The 16,424-nt window shown below is 49.7% G+C and overlaps 1 protein-coding gene across 4 annotated transcripts; it reads left to right on the top strand.

Annotated features, from left to right (window-relative positions):
* The first annotated feature begins 826 nt into the window (after window positions 1–826).
* Window positions 827–15,659, top strand: LOC144728763 (placenta growth factor-like). 4 transcript variants are annotated; one of them, XM_078608393.1, is made up of 7 exons: window positions 827–1,954; window positions 5,852–5,941; window positions 7,682–7,715; window positions 9,005–9,204; window positions 11,225–11,301; window positions 12,442–12,549; window positions 13,704–15,659. In XM_078608393.1, the coding sequence occupies exons 1-7, from the start codon at window positions 1,766–1,768 to the stop codon at window positions 13,723–13,725; spliced, it is 720 nt and encodes a 239-aa protein (XP_078464519.1). In that variant the 5' UTR covers window positions 827–1,765; the 3' UTR covers window positions 13,726–15,659. The 4 variants fall into 4 exon arrangements, with proteins under 4 accessions (XP_078464519.1, XP_078464520.1, XP_078464522.1 ...); XM_078608394.1 differs by having other exon boundaries at window positions 829–1,954; window positions 9,008–9,204; XM_078608396.1 differs by lacking the exon at window positions 5,852–5,941 and having other exon boundaries at window positions 1,009–1,954.
* Window positions 15,660–16,424: the final 765 nt, after the last annotated feature.

The following is a 16,424-nucleotide window of genomic DNA, read 5'->3' as shown; positions in this document are numbered from 1 at the left end:
TCACCTCCAAGAATGACCGGTGTTGCCGTATTCTCTGTTAATGTTAAAAGAAACCCCCACCAACGCATTTTAAAGCAAAAGTTAGAGGTGCCTCTTACAATCCGCTAACTGTGCGTGTGTGTGGCCAGAATTGTATCGCTGTATTGACACAGAGCGTATTTTTACCGTGCGTCTTACTTTCCAGAGCGTCGTTTAATCCGGAGATGAAGACAGCATCGGACGTCTCGTCGTCTCACGCGGTGCGTGGGGAGTCGTTTTGTTTGCTCTGACGCCGCGACGTCTCGCCTCTTCACCGGCCCACCGGCTCGACGTGGCGCAGGAGCTCCCGTGCCATGGGTCTCTCAGGGCATCAGCTGGAGGATTCGCGCGCCAAGTGTCCACGTTTCATCGTCAACGTTCTCGTTTGTTTAACCAGGTGGGAACTCGGGTAGACCAGGACAAGAAGTCTCAGCCTGCAAGAGTGATCCGGGTCACCGATGTCACAACACGAATCCAGTGCATAAGAGCTTTGTCGCGGAGCGAAGACAAAACTGCGGCCACTCGGAAAACGGGAAATTAAAGTGCACAAAGGTCGACGAAGGTCGAATAACTCTTGCCCTGAAGCGTAAGTCGGCTCGGCCAGACATGTTTTATTGTTTCACTTCATCATAGTACAACTACAAATTAAGTTACAGAAACACTAAACGGATGTATTGTGGTGACAACACACGCGTCCCGTGCAAGAAGGCCCCTCTCGTGCGAAGCTGCTGGCAGGTTCGAATTAATGAGCGAGCGGAGAGATTTTTTTTGTTCGAATTCTGTAAAAATAAAAAAGGAAACCCTCCACGCGTCAAGAGCCGCAGTGGCACGCGCGAAGGCGGCGGGGGTCCTCCATGAATCCGACTGCACGAGGCGGTCCCTCGAGAGGCGCGGGTTGGCGACCCATGAGCCAGCCAATATCCCACCACGCGTGCTGCAGCTGGCGTCGCTCCAAAGACAAAGATCCCCCGCGTAGCCTTTACAGCCTGCTGGGGGCAAGGGCTGTCAGCGAGCAGCACACGAGGCGGGGGTTGGGTAAAACCAGCAACCACGCCCGGCCGCCTTCGTCTCCCCCCAGTGGCGACGTTTACACACCGCACCCGGTACAGCAACTCATTTGAGGCTGAGTAGACCTAAGCGAGTCCCGGGACGAGGCTCAGTTCATCGTCAGCGGTCCACCCCCACCACCCTCACCGGGCGATGGCTCCTCCCCTGGCCCTCCCCCTCCTCCTCCTCCCTCGGCGGAGGCTTTAAGAGCAGAAACGAGAATGCACATTCGCGTACAGCGCTTCACTGCGACAGGAGCCGCGAGCAGGCAAGCGCAGTCCCCTGTCTCTGCCGCTCTCTATCTGTGTGTGAGTGTGTGTCTGTGTGCGCGCACCACAGCTGCCATTTAGAGATAGTGGATAGCAGCATTGTTCCAAACGAGCACTGTGAGTTAATTACAAAGTGACAGCTTGAATTGCCTTTGCGTGGCATCTTGGTTGTGGATGCTGTCAGTTCGGCTGTGCTGCCGGCGAAATCGTCGCACGCTCATCCAGCCGATAGCTTGGCGAAGTTCGAAAGAAGGTTACATTTTTGGGTCGGTAAGACAAGTAATCGTACGATAGAAGAGGAAGAAAACCAAGTAGGCTCCGAAGACCGGGCAGCTTCAAAGAAGTAACGACAGGAGATTCACAAATACAGAAGACTTTTAATTTGTGAAGATCGCTGCTGGGAGCACGCAGGATTATAACCGCGGTAATCAATGTTATCCTTGGAGGGTCATCATAATCACAGCTACCAGCAGCAGCAACAGCAACAACAGCAGCAGCAACAACACCATCACCACCACCACCATCATCACCACCCGGAGGGACACGTGCTGTCGGAAGGGAACATGCAGGCGACGCGGTTCGTGCTCTTCCTCGTCGTGTACGTGACGCCGGTGTTGCAGGTGAGGAGGAGGAGGAGAGGCCCCCAGCGGGGCTGCTGCCAGCGGCATTCGTTTAACAAGACCGGCTCGTGCTGATGAGACCCAGGAGGTCGAAGCCGGTGCGGAGTTGGCTCGCTGAAACACGTGCTGCTGGATAGTGTGCGTCGTGTGGAAAGCCTCTGCATGGGGCTAAATGATGGACGCAGAAAGAAATTCGGTTCGTCTGCTCTTGTACAATATGCGATGTAAACAGCGTCTAAAACCAGGGTGATCAATTTATATACCGTATACTGTATCGTATACATACCCCACTAAAGTAACATAAATGTCGCTAAGCCTCTACGTGTCTCCAACCAATCACAATACAGGAATACGCGAATTCAAATTTGCAACACTGTAAGATATGGAGCCAACCGCTTTCATATTAACCTAATTGAACTCCGTGTTCAAAATAGAGTAATGAGAAACCGGTCGGGTATGTATAAATGGACCACGTTGTACAATAGCACTCGGTGATTGTTAAGCCGTTCACTTTTGAGAGTTTCCATTGGAGGCTAAGCGATCCGACTCGCTAAAGACAAGAGCAGACGTAGAGTCAAATCTGTTTCGCTGCTGGAATGGTGGGCCCCACGTCGTTATTCTGTAGCACGGTATCGGTGGGAGATCGTGACTTGGTGAGTGCGTGAGTGAATGATGTCGACGGGGCCAGGGAACTGAAATGTGGCACTTGTGGCAGAGCCATTTGTTGTAACTAGAAACATCCAAATACAGTTTTGGCATTTCCCAATTTGGGTCACCCAAAAACTGTGGTCAGGAGGTTGACTGCTTTCACACGTTTGAGGCAGAGGCAGCTTTGAGCGCTGCATTACTCTAAGCCCCGTGCTAAGCACACACCTGGAACTATAGATACGGTCCCCCTTAATCGGTCATCGGCACCCATGATCAATCCACTGCTGGATGAAGGCCTCCCCAAGCCGCCGCCGCATCTTACGATCTTGCGATGCAACAATCCATCCGACACCTGCACATCAACCGATTTCATCGCTCCATCATCATCATCATCGCTCCATCATCATCATCATCATCTCTCCATCATCATCATCGCTCCATCATCATCATCATCATCATCTCTCCATCATCATCATCATCATCGCTCCATCATCATCATCATCATCTCTCCATCATCATCATCTCTTCATCGCTCCACCAACACCATCTCCTCCCCGTCATCCTCGGTGGGTGTCCCCTCGTACGCGTGGCATAATCGGCGAACCGAGTAATTCGTCTCCTTTGGAGTATAACCCACTGAAGGTTGGCTGGCGAATCCCACTGCCGGTGAATTTGTTGAGTAGCACAGAGACGATGGTTAGATGAGACTCCCAGCTGCATCTCTGGGACGGAGTGTGCTGTGCTGAACTGGAGCTGGTTTAGTCGGTTGCTCTGCCATCCATAGTCCACAGGCCAAAGCAGAAATCAGTACCACCTAAGGTATCGACAACATCTTTATAAGCATCCATTTATTTACACGGCTGATAAGAGCGAATTACTTGATAATCCCACTCGCTTTGAAGGGTCCTTACGTTAATTCATTGTTGATGTCCACATCGAGGAATTGGAACCGCCACAATGAATGCCAGCTTCAGGTGGTACCAACAAGTGAAATATCTCGTCTGGGCTCACATGACATTCATATTCTCCACCGTCATAACCCAGTTTCCAAGATTAGACCGAGTTTTTTTCAATTCTCACAGCAACCACGGGATATTGAACAAAGTGACGACAAAAAATATATTTGCTGAAGCTAGGTCGATAAAAAAAATTAGGTCTCTCAGGACTCCCACAGTGAAAAAAACCGAGATCCTGTTATTAATTAGGTTGCGTGTGAGCCCTTCATTGGCGTGGATTCATGCCGGCGTTTGTCAAATAAATTAATAATTTAGTGTTTTATTGCTTCTTATCACGCGTTATCACGTGCTATTTAAATCAATGTCAACTTCCAATTCAACGGTGGGTTGAGTGAAGGTTCCATTAGGCTCCCAGTAATATCGCACACTTCACGGGCAGCAGAAGCCGCAGCCATGACCAATCCACTGCTGGATGAAGGTCTCCCCAATCCCGTCCCTGCCAATCTCTCACGGTCCTGCGGTGTCACGATCCCACAATTACGTGTCCTAAAATGACGTACCCTGGAAAGGGCCCATCATACCGAAACGTCTATCGTTTTTTTTTCTTTTTAAACAGAATACGCATGTTACCTCAATCGATATACCATCACTGGACAATCCACATAGTAACCAATGTGTATTTTTCCACACACACACATATACATAATGGGGAGTGGTGGTGCAGTGGTTAGCGCACTGCCCGACGAACCTGGCCTCCCAAGTTCGATTCCCGCTCACGGCTACCAATACGAGTGACGATTATCTACACCGGTCCTGAGTCTCCCCTAGGTCGACTCGGCTTCAAATGAGTACCTGGTGCGGTGTTTAAACATCGCCACTGGGGAGACAAATGCGGATGGGCGTGGTGCTGGCCACCCACCGTGCCGGCCTTCATAGGCGCTCGCTAACAGAACTTGCCCCAACAGTCTGTTCAGGCTCTGAACAGAGCTTTCTCAATTGATTGATTTGATAGGACACACGTTGGCATTTGACTTAAACCCAGACATCCATCATGTATCATTGCGTATATGCGTATATAAAAGTAGTAAGTTGTTATCTGCTCAAAAGGAACTTTATACAGCGCTGTTGAGGGTTTTACGATGGTGTGAGGTGTGCCCGGGGGCTACGTGCCGGCAGGAACGTAGCCGCTGAGCACCGCACGACGTGGCGTGGGGTGCCTCCTCCTCACCCGCTCTTACCGCGCTCAATGCGGGGACTGCCGTGCAGTTCGCGTGCTCTCCGCCAGGCGGCGATCATCGTAAATCGGCCACAGGAGACGCATTTATCGCTCTGGTGTGAGTGGCTCAGCCTCAAACCAGTACCTGGTGCGGTGTGTTAAATATCGATTCTCGGGAGACAAAGGCGGCCGGGCATGGTGCTGACCACCCACCCACTCGTGTGCCGTGCCGGCCTGCATAGCTACTCGCTGACAGCACTTGCCCCAACAGTCTGTTAAAGGCTATAGGGGGATCTTTGTCTTTGCTCTGCTATGAATGAGGGCCATTACCTGAAATGTTGCCAGATACTTTATGTGAATATATTGTTTCGAATACTTTGTGTGTTTTTATCGTGTGCACTGCTGCCAATGCAGTTATATCGTTTTTTTAAAATGTAATTTAAGAGATAGATAACATTTAATAACCAGGGAATTGCCCCCAAGCCTTATAGGTGGCTAGCTATGAGTCGGCATTGGCTTGTACGGCCCGTGTGTTATTAGCGACTCTGTGTTGCAAAGTTCACGGCAATACAACTTCTAAGTGCTGATCGATTAAACACTTTTTTTACAACTTTAATTGTAAAGATATATCTCAAGATCTAAACGTTTAACCCATCATTAGCCTACTTGCTGTACTGACCTGTGCAAGCACAATCACCCTATGACAATCAAAGTCTACAGACAGTGTAATTGCTGCGAGCAGCTTTGTGTGTGTGTTTTTTTTTTCACCGCTGGGAGTGGCAGGAACTGCTTGGGAAAGTATTGTGTGCACGTATGTAGAACTTCTTTCGCACCGTACATAGTAGCCAACGGCGCTAATCGGGGGTGCGGGGTAAAGGCAACACACTCAACACAAACAGCAGCTCGAAAGAAATGGATTTTCAATCTCGATTTAAAAAAAGATTTTTCCATGAGCGGTGTTCAGCCACACCTGGTATTGATTTTTCCACTGCGGGGTGCTCAGCCACACCTGGTGTGTTGGGAAATGCTTTGCGAGTAAAAGATAAAGGTACAGCCCTGACATCTCTCGCTCAGCAGGACCAGCAGGACCTCGAGGAGACTGTAGGGTGCCCCCTCTACGGGGGACCTTGCCTCCTGCTCCACGCTGGCCAAGATGTCTCGGACGAGGTGGGAGGACCCACACGTTTATGTCCGGGAACTCGCTTTGGTAGACAGAGGCTTTCTCCGAATCGTCATGTTAGATGCAATGTGCACCCACAGGGGGAACTTGGAATTCCCACCGCTGGCTCGGGGCCACTAACGGAAATGAGCGTCACCCCTTTGCTCGGTTCGCCAGGAGACACTTTCGCTTAATTCATGAGAAGCGTCTTTTATTATAATAATAATAATAATACATCGCACGACAGGTCTCCAACGCGTTTTTGGGTGGCACCACGCAACGTCCGGCATGAGGTCCGACGTTTTGTTCCACGCACCGGGCCCTTCTTGAGGATCCGAAAGCGCAGGACATCCTGCCGAACGGGGGACTCGGTACGACGCGAACGCACGCCCGCGGAGCCGCGCGGCATCACAAGTGCGCAAACGTGCGCGGTGACGCGAGAGATGCTGAACAATGCGTCGCGTGCCAGAGGGGCCGGGTTGCGGGTGGGGGGCCGCGGGGGTGGGGGGGGGTTGCAACGGTGACGTGACCTGGGCAAGCCCAACCACGGCGGGGGGGCGAGGGACGAGACGGTTCAGCGTGGCGAGTGCGCTGTCGCGGCTGCCAGCATTGGTGACCGCAACTGTGACATTTTGACAGATTGGGGAGGATGTCGTTGTCACCGAGTTCAGAACATCGCGCTGACCGAGTTGTAAATGTGGAAGGTGGCTGAAAAGACTTCTGCTTGGGTATTTCTTCTCCTTCCTCTGAATTTCATTCCCAGAGCCGGTGTGTAGACAAAGCGGGCGTAATCAAATAACGCCCCACGCGGTCTTTATTTTCGCCAGACACAATAGCGAGCACCCTGTAATCACCTGCGTTGGCCTCCGCGAGCTGTGGAAATTTACCAAACCCCTGCAGGCCAACCGCTTGCCGCCACTCTCTCGCACGCCGCTCGACCCCCAGCCCGACCACGCCGCGTCTCCTGCGCCGTGCCGTGCCTGAACACAGCCCCCTTCTTCACAGCCCGGCCATTTCCCCGTTGCCTTCTCTGCCATTCACGCATAGATCGGGAGTCGGCCAGGGTGAGAGACCACGCTGAGATAATGGCTCTCGATTAACGGGCAGAATACAGCGCATCGCGGCAGAGCGTTTCACATTGCCCCGGGCTCATTTGAGCTGAGATCAATGTTGGTTTTAACTGTGCTTTCTTTATATTTTTTATGCCATTTTGTTTAGCTTTTAGGTAATCAACCGCTTTCCCAATTCAAAATACATTTTTCTTTTGTAAACCACTGCCAAACATTTCAGGATTTGGGTTCGACAAGAAGTCTGTTGCGGTTGCCGTCAGTGGCATAGTGTGGTTGGCATGGGTCCTGGTGGTGGTGCAAGAAATGAATGAAATGGGAGGGGGGGTGGGGGGGGATGAGGGGGGTAGAAGGGGGGGCCATGTCTAATTCTCCCCCCACCCACCTAGCACCTCAGGCTCTTGGTAGCCCGGTGGCTGGGCCCCCGCTAGCCGTGTGACCCAGGGCAGTCGCACCGTCTGCGTGCTCTCGATAGCTACGCCACTCGTTGCCATGCAGAGCATTTTGCAAGCCTTTGTCGATTTGCTGCGTGAATACAATTGTGTGGGGGGGAGGTGTTTAAAGTGCTGCGATTTCGCCTGTGTGCGATATGCTGCAGATGGGGAAATGAAATGCAGGGCAGTCGTTTTGTGATTGGAGGTGGTTTAAGTGATCCCTTTTTTCTCTCTCTGTATTTTTCAGGCCAAGAGCCTCGCATCTCGCCGTTCAGTAGAAGGTAAATCTCTCCACATTACGCGCCGTGTTGTGATACAGTCCCCTCTGCCTATTCACCGCAAGATGAAATGCCTCGCCTCCCACACGGGAGGGGAGTTAGTCGTTTGACCAAACCTCGCCACGCTGGTCGGTGCCGACAGGTGAAGGCGGGGGAGGCCGGAACTTTTGAACGTCGCCGTTCATCGGAGTTGCCCGCAGCCTGTAAGATGCCAAACGGCGCCGGCCTGTTTGGGCACCAGGGTGACCGTAATCGCCGAGACGAACAGCAGTAGCTTCAAGTGGAAAAATCTACTTTTAATGTTAAATTAACCGTGGATATTGGAATTGTAAACATTCGAAACGCACTTTTAAGGAGGGTTGGGTGTGCCTCAACGTGTCCTAAGCGCCCCCGGTTGGGCGAATTGAATATCGTTTTGTAATTTTTAAAACCTGGCAAAATACATTTTTTGCGCGAAGCAATGTCGCATACAAACGAACACATGCACATCTAAAACAAACGACGAACAGCAACAGAAGCAGGTTAGCGATGATGACGGTGTGGTGTAAAAATATATATAATGCTCATTCACTATATTGGCATGTGTCAACATTTTCTTTAGGGGTAACGCAGAGGGTCAGGGACGTGCAGTGTACCTTTGACCTCAATGTCACGTGCTCAACCCGTGTGTAAGTTGGTAGGCTGAACTCCTAAAGAATGTCAATTGTGTTGTAAATTCACAGGAATTTGCACAATAGTCTTCTTTCAAGCTTAACCAGAGAGTTGTAGAAGGTTATTGAGCCAATTGGGGGCTGTGAACCACAACGGTGGAGGTCGGTATATGCCCGGTCATCTCATACAGGTTCAATCTATTCAGTGCAGTCGAGCAGGGGGCGCCTGTGAAGTCGTGAGTTGACTCGGGGCCCCCATCGTCCCTCCCAGGGTCAATAACATGAGCAGCACCTGGTGTGAGGCACACTCAGCGGGGTCACGCCGGCAGTGGCTTTCCTCATGAGAGCTGGAGCCATCATCAGTAGCCATTACCCATCATCATTACCATCAGCAACCATCATCTCTCTGGGGTTTGTCACATGAGCCCCCCTTGATAAACAGATCGCTACCGTAAGATCATGGAGGTCTGGGCCACCAACAGAGCAGGGCTCGGCCCAATTGCTGCGTTACACACAGACACACTTGGACTGCTGACCACGTTTGAGCACGAGCACCCACGCGCAACCGCACGCACGCAACACGCACGCACGCGTTCTGACGCACACACTAACGTTCGCGTGCGTGCCCCGTGGCGTGGAAAGCAGTGGTGCCGCTGGAGCGGGTGATGGAGCGGAGCGCGTGCATGCCCCGCGAGACGCTCGTGAGCATCTCCACGGAGTACCCGGGGGACACGGACATCCGCTACCACCCGTCCTGCGTCGCCATCATGCGCTGCTCCGGCTGCTGCAATGACGAGACGCTCGAGTGCCTTCCCACGGCCAAGTCCAACGTCACACTCGAGGTGAGCCTCGCCGGCGCTTGGCGCCGCGCTACAAACCCGGCGGACGCGAGCTCTCTTCCCGCTCGCCGCTCTCAGCTATTTAAACTAAACTAGTTTCATTGTCGCCAGGGTAAGACCCACTGAGCTACATCGCTCTTTGTCAGCAGCGACCTGGCCATCACAAACGATAGACATCTCCACAAACGCACGGCCACCTTTGTATATCCAGGATTCGATCTCGCCACCCTTCCTCGCCCACTCTGCCGTCGAGCCACTTGACCGATGAGTCCATTTCCTGGAGAGCAACGACGACGGCGTCGCCGGGATGGTGCAGCGCGATTGGCCGCCAGGCCGGAGGCTCGAGACGTGTGACACGTGCATTCCCACACCCTCGCCGCCAACCTTGAACTTTGCCCACGAGTGGAAGGTTCCCGGTGGCACACGAGAGCTATTTATGGCCCAGACAAGCAAATATTGGTCCTGGTCCCAGTGTTTGAAATTCCAAAGTAGCACGGGCTCACGCGCTCGCACACACGGCGGAGTCCGGCAGACCGCGTTGCGGCGCCGCGGCATCTCCACAAGCACGACGATTGTAATCTTCTACGCGAAGCGAATTGTTTTTATTGACATTATACCACGGGCACAGTAGAAGGTGAATTGTGAGCGCACCCCGGACCTGAGCAGCGCGTCGTCACGTCAACGCCGGTGGGGAGATGCAAAGGGGAATTCTGATATGCGCACGCTACTTTGCATAGAAGCACACGCCACGGCCGTGCTCACAAGGGGGTACCCTTATGTCCAGCTCGCTATTTCCTAAATACTCCATCTGCTCTACTGGAGTGAAAATATTGCTCCTTGAAGTGCGTTTTATGTAAATAAATCACCTCTACGGTTATAATTACTCGAGGTAAACCTCCTGGTCTGGTAACAGTATATTGTATTTCGCATGACCGTGATCTTTGACCTGCATTGGCATAACCATGCCATATAAACCTGTTAAGCATTACATCTGAGCAATATGAGCGTAATGGTACGAATAATAATACTACTTTCAATGCAAGCCCTACGTCAATCCACTGCTGCATGAAAGCCTCCCAATGGCATGTCAGTCGTGGTAATTGTCTGACGATACTTCACCCCGCTGGTCAGTGGTGGGGGGGAGCTCAGGCCTGGTTCGGCTGTAACTCGCCACTGATGGTGGGCATGGCTGGTCGTCAATTTGGGGTCACTGGGTTCTTCGCGCAGCAGCACGCTAACCACTGTGCCAATGTTTCACCCCAGCCTATTAATAGCGGAAAATGTCCCTTGCGCCCATCACGTGAGGTTTAAACGAGCCTAATAAAAATCATGACCTTACATCCGTCTAAACAAACTAATCTTAAAATATTTTCGCACCTAAGCTCAAACTTTTTGGCTCACTGGAATGGGCTCCACGAGTTTGGCAGCCAAGGGGCAAGATCCAAGAGCAGACGATGGGAAAAACTCTTCGAGAAGATCTTTGAGGTCGCGCGTCGACTGCGCAGAAGGTAGACCATGATGCACCAGCGAGGTTTGGTGGCGTTCATGGATTTGACCGTGACGGCATTTGATCTTTGGACGCTCCGTGGCAGGGCAGGCTCCAAGCCTACTTTGTTCAACCCGGCGAGAACTCGCGATGTAGTGAGAACCTCATTTGCAAGAGTGACGTGGGTCACCAAAATGGTAAAACCAATCGCTTAAAACAAACTGGTTCCACTCCTGAGACTCGTTCGGAATTCCAACGGTTGTAAGTCGGAACAGAATAATCTACTATATTTAAATGCACATACGATCAGTGTTACGAAATGTGTTCAGTCAAAGACTGCCCGTACAATAAAATAAGCAAAGGACTACCAAATGTGAATGAGAGTTTCAAATGAGCTAAACGCAGCTCAGTAGAGTTGCCTCATATGAAGAATGCAAAGACCCGTGCTGTGTTCATGGCTGTGGCAGCAACAATGCGTTGTCCTCGCTTCGTGGTGACAAGCGGCCGTGCCCTCTGTGTGTTTCTTGCCTTTTGCAGGTCTTCAAATTGAACGTGTTCCACAGCGGAGGCAAAGAGCAGATGTCCTTCACCCAACACGACAGCTGCAAGTGCGGGTGAGTAGTCGTCACCGCCGGCTCTGCGCTAGACACAGCACGGCGTGCCCGCTTCCTCACGGCCATTGCGCTTCTCAGACGAGATAAATTAGTATTCACGGTGACCGATTCACAGCGGCCCTACTGATTGCGAATCACCCTCTTACCCTCTTTCTTATGGACAGATGGTTGAATATTGTGAAAGCGATGATTGGATATTGTAGAGGGTGCATTGATAAAGGATTTCATGGGTGAATTATTGCGATTTTGTGGGGGAGATGTCAAGGCTTTGAAAGTAAATCTTGTTTTTTTCTCTAATATTACCACTGGTATTTTAGTGGGGCATCTATGAATGGATCGCCATGCACACTCTCTCCGACATGTATTAATACTCTCTCTCTCAATGCTGGCCACAGTGCCACTTACAAAACTGATTTCGTTTCCATGACTCAAAAGCCCCCAGGCCATGCTAGTGCTAGGCACTATAATAGGTACACATACACATTAACTAAAGATTGAACGTAAGCTAACGAAGGCAATAAACTTGAGTAAAAAGTTAAAGGTGCAACCCTGCAATTACTTAGTCACTGCCACTGCTGGCAGAAGAGCCTCCACTACAGAGAGCTCGAGAGGAGCCCCTCTGGATAATATTTGGCCTAATCTTCCGCAACGGTCAGAAGTCTTGTAATAGGTGGGCGTACCCACACTTCATCCCACCACACGTCACCTGCCGATCGACTAACTGCGGCTGTGCCCATTTACACCGCTGGCTGACGGAGGCGGTGGTCGGGGGATCTCAGAAACTTTGACCGTCGCTTCAACAGCTGCGCCAGGGGAGATGGAACCGACGATGTCTGGGCCGCTAGCCCGGTGTGCCGACTATTAGAACCGCGGCAGCGTCCAGAATATGTCACGGACCACACCGCTGGGGGGGGAAAGCCGTCATCTAGCAGTGGATAAATCATGGCTGGTTTTCGAGTTTCACTTCATTTTAATTAAGTGCAGTCAGTGTGAAAATGGCTGATGACAGCAGCTGTGAAGACGACGACGATGATGATGATGATGATTATTTGTGAACCGTGACCCCCCCCCGTGCGAGGGATTATTTTCGAGCGTTTGAGCTCACGTCTTTTTGCCGTCCGTCTGCTCCGTGCTCTGTAGGTGCAGGCCCTGCTCGGGACCGCGGTTACAACAGGACCCCGACACCTGCAGGTGCAGCTGCCGCACGGTGTGCAAACACAAGCTCCAGCTCAATAAACACACCTGCAAGTGAGTGTCTGCGTGGGGCGCAGAGCAGTTTTTGTGAGCAGCATCTCCTTACCAAGTTCTGCATTATCGCCAGAGCCAGGCGATTCCTAGGGAAACAATGTTAGTCTCCTGGCAATTCCCATGTTAAAATCTTTACATTCGTGTGAATGGAATGCCACAGTCGATTCAACAATACCGAGCCCCCGACCCCTGCATCTGCAATGCATCGTCAGCATCATAATCATCATTAGCCATGGTTAATCCACTGCTGGATGAAGGCCTCAATTCACGTCGAAGCTCTTGTTTAAATGATTCGGGCAATATAATGGTATTCTTTTGCAAACTTAGCTTAGCTAAGCTCTGCTTGCAATGCTTAGCTTAGCTTAAAAAAGTCTGCGCTCAGCAACTGTGATATAAAAAAAAACACAACACAACAACAGGAGTAGTATCATAAGTGAACATTCGTCATCGTTACACTCAAATAGCACTAATCACTCTCCCAGGACTCCACCTCCCAGCGCACCTTGGCATGGTGGCAACATTACTTTACGGGTTTTCTCCCCGTGACTTTTCATCCTTGGCAGCGAGGTCCATGTAAGGCTCAGATTGGCGCAAAACTTTTTCTCATATATGTAGCAAAATGCATTCCTACATTGCTGCAGAGACAAAACTAGTTATTTTTCTTTGTGAAGTCCCCAGATGGTTTGTTGGCGCTACCTGGCACTCTTCTCGTTCATTGGCCATTGTTGCTGACAGTTTATTAACACTGCTCAACGCCACGTAGCCTCTTTTCAACCAAACACAACGCATATACATGAATTCACTTTGAGATTATTATCTGCACTGGTTTATTACCTACACTAATAGGAAGATCATGTCCATGCCGGTATGGTTATTAATATAGCTCTCTCACCTGAAGACGATTGCCTGTGTTGCGATCGGAACGTCGTGATCTATTATTTTTCTATTTACGTGACTTTACCAAAAGACCCAAAGAGTATAATATACTGTAGTTAATCATATGGAAGTTGCTCCAATGAAAGTGTGCATTATAGTGCTTTCAAGCTATTTCGTTTGTGAACAAGTCACTTTATTCACAATTCAATCACAAACAAATTAAAGCTCACGTCTCTCCGCGACAGGGCCTAACCTTCATTGCGCCCTCTCTCTCCCAGGTGTGAGAAGCCACGGAGGTGATGGATGCTCAACACGGAGCTTCTGAAAGCGTTTAGCTCAACAGCATCTGCAACACATCGTCAGCATCATCATCGTCATCTTGGTTAATCCACTGCTGGATGAAGGCCTCCCCCAAGCCGCCGCCAGTGGGAATTCTTAATTGACGCCGGAGCTCAGAGAAGATGAGGCCACTTGGATCCTTCCCCAGTCGCGGCACTGCTGCAGGCCGGCGGACTCCAGAGTACTCTTGTTTACAGCCCATCACGGTGGCCACAGACACGATTACAGAAAAGCCTTGTAAAAAGTTACGTGTATGTATCAGCAAATGAGGTGCGCCCTCGGGGATTTTTGGACAGGACCATGTGTATTGAAGAACGTAATCTTTTACGACAACCTTGAAGCCTGGAATTGATTGGAGAGATGTGTAAGTGTGGTTGGCTACTTACGGTGCGAAAGAAGCTCAACGTCCCTGCAACTGGTGAAAGGTTTCTGCTTTTCGTCATCCCTGAACACATTGGAATCGAAGGAACCAAAATATAAAACTGCGTCGTCGTCGTCGGTGGGAAGTTGACTCGTGTTGTGGTTTTCAAACGTGTTGTGGACACAGACGTGACACGTGGGAGTGTGTGTTTCGTGTGGAGCGAGTCGTATCAGTGGTTGAGTGCAGGAAAATGAGACATCGGGGTGGGGGGAAGTTTGCACAGCAGCAGCAGCACATCTTTTGGAGTTTAAACGCTTCAATGAAAATAATATGGTTGACAACTAACAAAATAACCCACTTAGAGGCATTTTTGTTTATCTGTCAGCGCAATGAGAAATACATTTTAACAGTATTTTAATAAGTAAAAACAAAAAGAAAGCACTTGGAAAAGAAGCAATAATAAAATGTACACGAGTTTTTTTGTTACGATACAGAAAATCTAATCTACGATTGATAGTGTTCAGCAGAATGCGTGGCAAGGTGACCCATGCCACGCTTGAGATCAGTCTTGCCAGAGACCATCACTGTGGCAAAAAACCTTGAGACAAGGCCTTTGAATAAAAAGCTGAAGTCGAGAGCAATTGCATTCCTTTCAGCGGGCTGGGCTTACAGATGCATTCTGTAAAAGTTGCTTTAACCAATACACTTGTTACTGAAAAAGAAGAATCCATCCATCACAAAAGTAATGATTGATGCATTCAAATGATACAACAACAATACACGTCTCTTGTATATACTCTACTGTGGAATACGAGGAATGTGTCACCCACAAAGTGCGTAGTTGTGCGGGGCAACTGCTGTTTGAACATCACACATTTCAGTTCACTCGAAACCTCTATAATTGGTCACGACCATGGCTCTCTGGGGTAGTATTTAGAAAGCTATGCCAGCTGACTTCTCTGAAATGGAACAAATTTTAACACTTCAATTTGATGGACTGCCAACAATGCCCCATGTCTCGTTTCTAATAATAATATAAGTACAATACGGTATAAATGTTTGATTTTTGAATGGGCATTTATTGTTCATCGTGGAGGCAATACAACTAATACTTTCGGTAAAAAGTTGTTTTTTTATTCTTGAAACATGGTAGGATATTACGGCCTCATGACATTTTTTTTTAAATATCTCCGTTGTATTTAGTTGTATGCAGCTTCTTCTGATGCTGGACCAGAATTAATAAGTTAATGGTTTATTCTCATGCGTATTTGTACTTGTGAGAATTACCAACATCAGATAACTTTACAGGCACTTTTTTCCAGAGAAACGATGTGTTGTCATGTGTAAACATTTTAGTATTTATTTTATGTGTATTTAAGGCAATATTTATAAACACAACTAAATTTCGTTACCACATTGTAATTAAAACATGTAAGTTATTTATATATTTTTTAAAAATATCAAGTTTCATGAAACACGTGTACTGTTTTATGCATTTCAAACAAAGTGGGACTTGAAATACATTATTTCTAAAGTCGGCGGTTTGTGTATATATTTGAAAGTGTGTGCATGTGCATCCGATACTTCAATGCTCCAGGGTTTAACGCCATTGCAGGCCATTATATTGGATACGACTGAAAACATAAGAGATCTTTCATATCACATCAAATGTCTGTGAGTGAACACACACTTGTAGATATTCTAAGGCGTGGTGACGTGGTGGCACAGACGGTAGTTCACGTATTGCACTATGAGCCTGGTGGCCTCGGCTCGCAGTGGCAAGATAAAGCTCAACTTGTCCTTGGGCACGCCCTTCACCAAAGACAAAGGTCCCCCGCGTAGCCTTAAAATATGCTGTAGGGGCAAGTGCTGTCATCGAGCACCTATGAAGGCCGGCACGGCACACGAGGGGGTGGGCGGCCAGCACCGCGCCCGACCGCCTTTGTCTCCCCAGTGGCGATGTTTTTACACACCGCACCAGGTACTCATTTGAGGCTGAGTCGACCATGGAGAGGCCCCGGATTGCTTCCTGGTTCAGATTATCGTCACTGGTGTTGGCCGTGAGCGAGATTTGAACTCGGGTCCCTAGGTTCATAGCGCAGCTATGGAGCTTCGTGACTAGCATACCGTGGTGGAGAGTTCTTCATCCAGCAGTGAATTGGCAAAGGGATGTTAATACAACTCAACAACTTGGCATTTCACCAGGTAAGGCCCACTGAGCTGTATCGCTCTTTTTCAGAAGCGACCTGGCCACCACAAATGATCGCCCAACAAATGGGCTTATTGTGTGGACATTTCT

This window comes from Lampetra planeri, chromosome 30 (genome assembly GCF_965212315.1).
Source record: "Lampetra planeri chromosome 30, kcLamPlan1.2.h2, whole genome shotgun sequence".
Taxonomy (NCBI): domain Eukaryota; kingdom Metazoa; phylum Chordata; class Hyperoartia; order Petromyzontiformes; family Petromyzontidae; genus Lampetra; species Lampetra planeri.
Note: the sequence above shows the minus strand (reverse complement) of the source record. Positions and strands in the feature narration are given on the sequence as shown.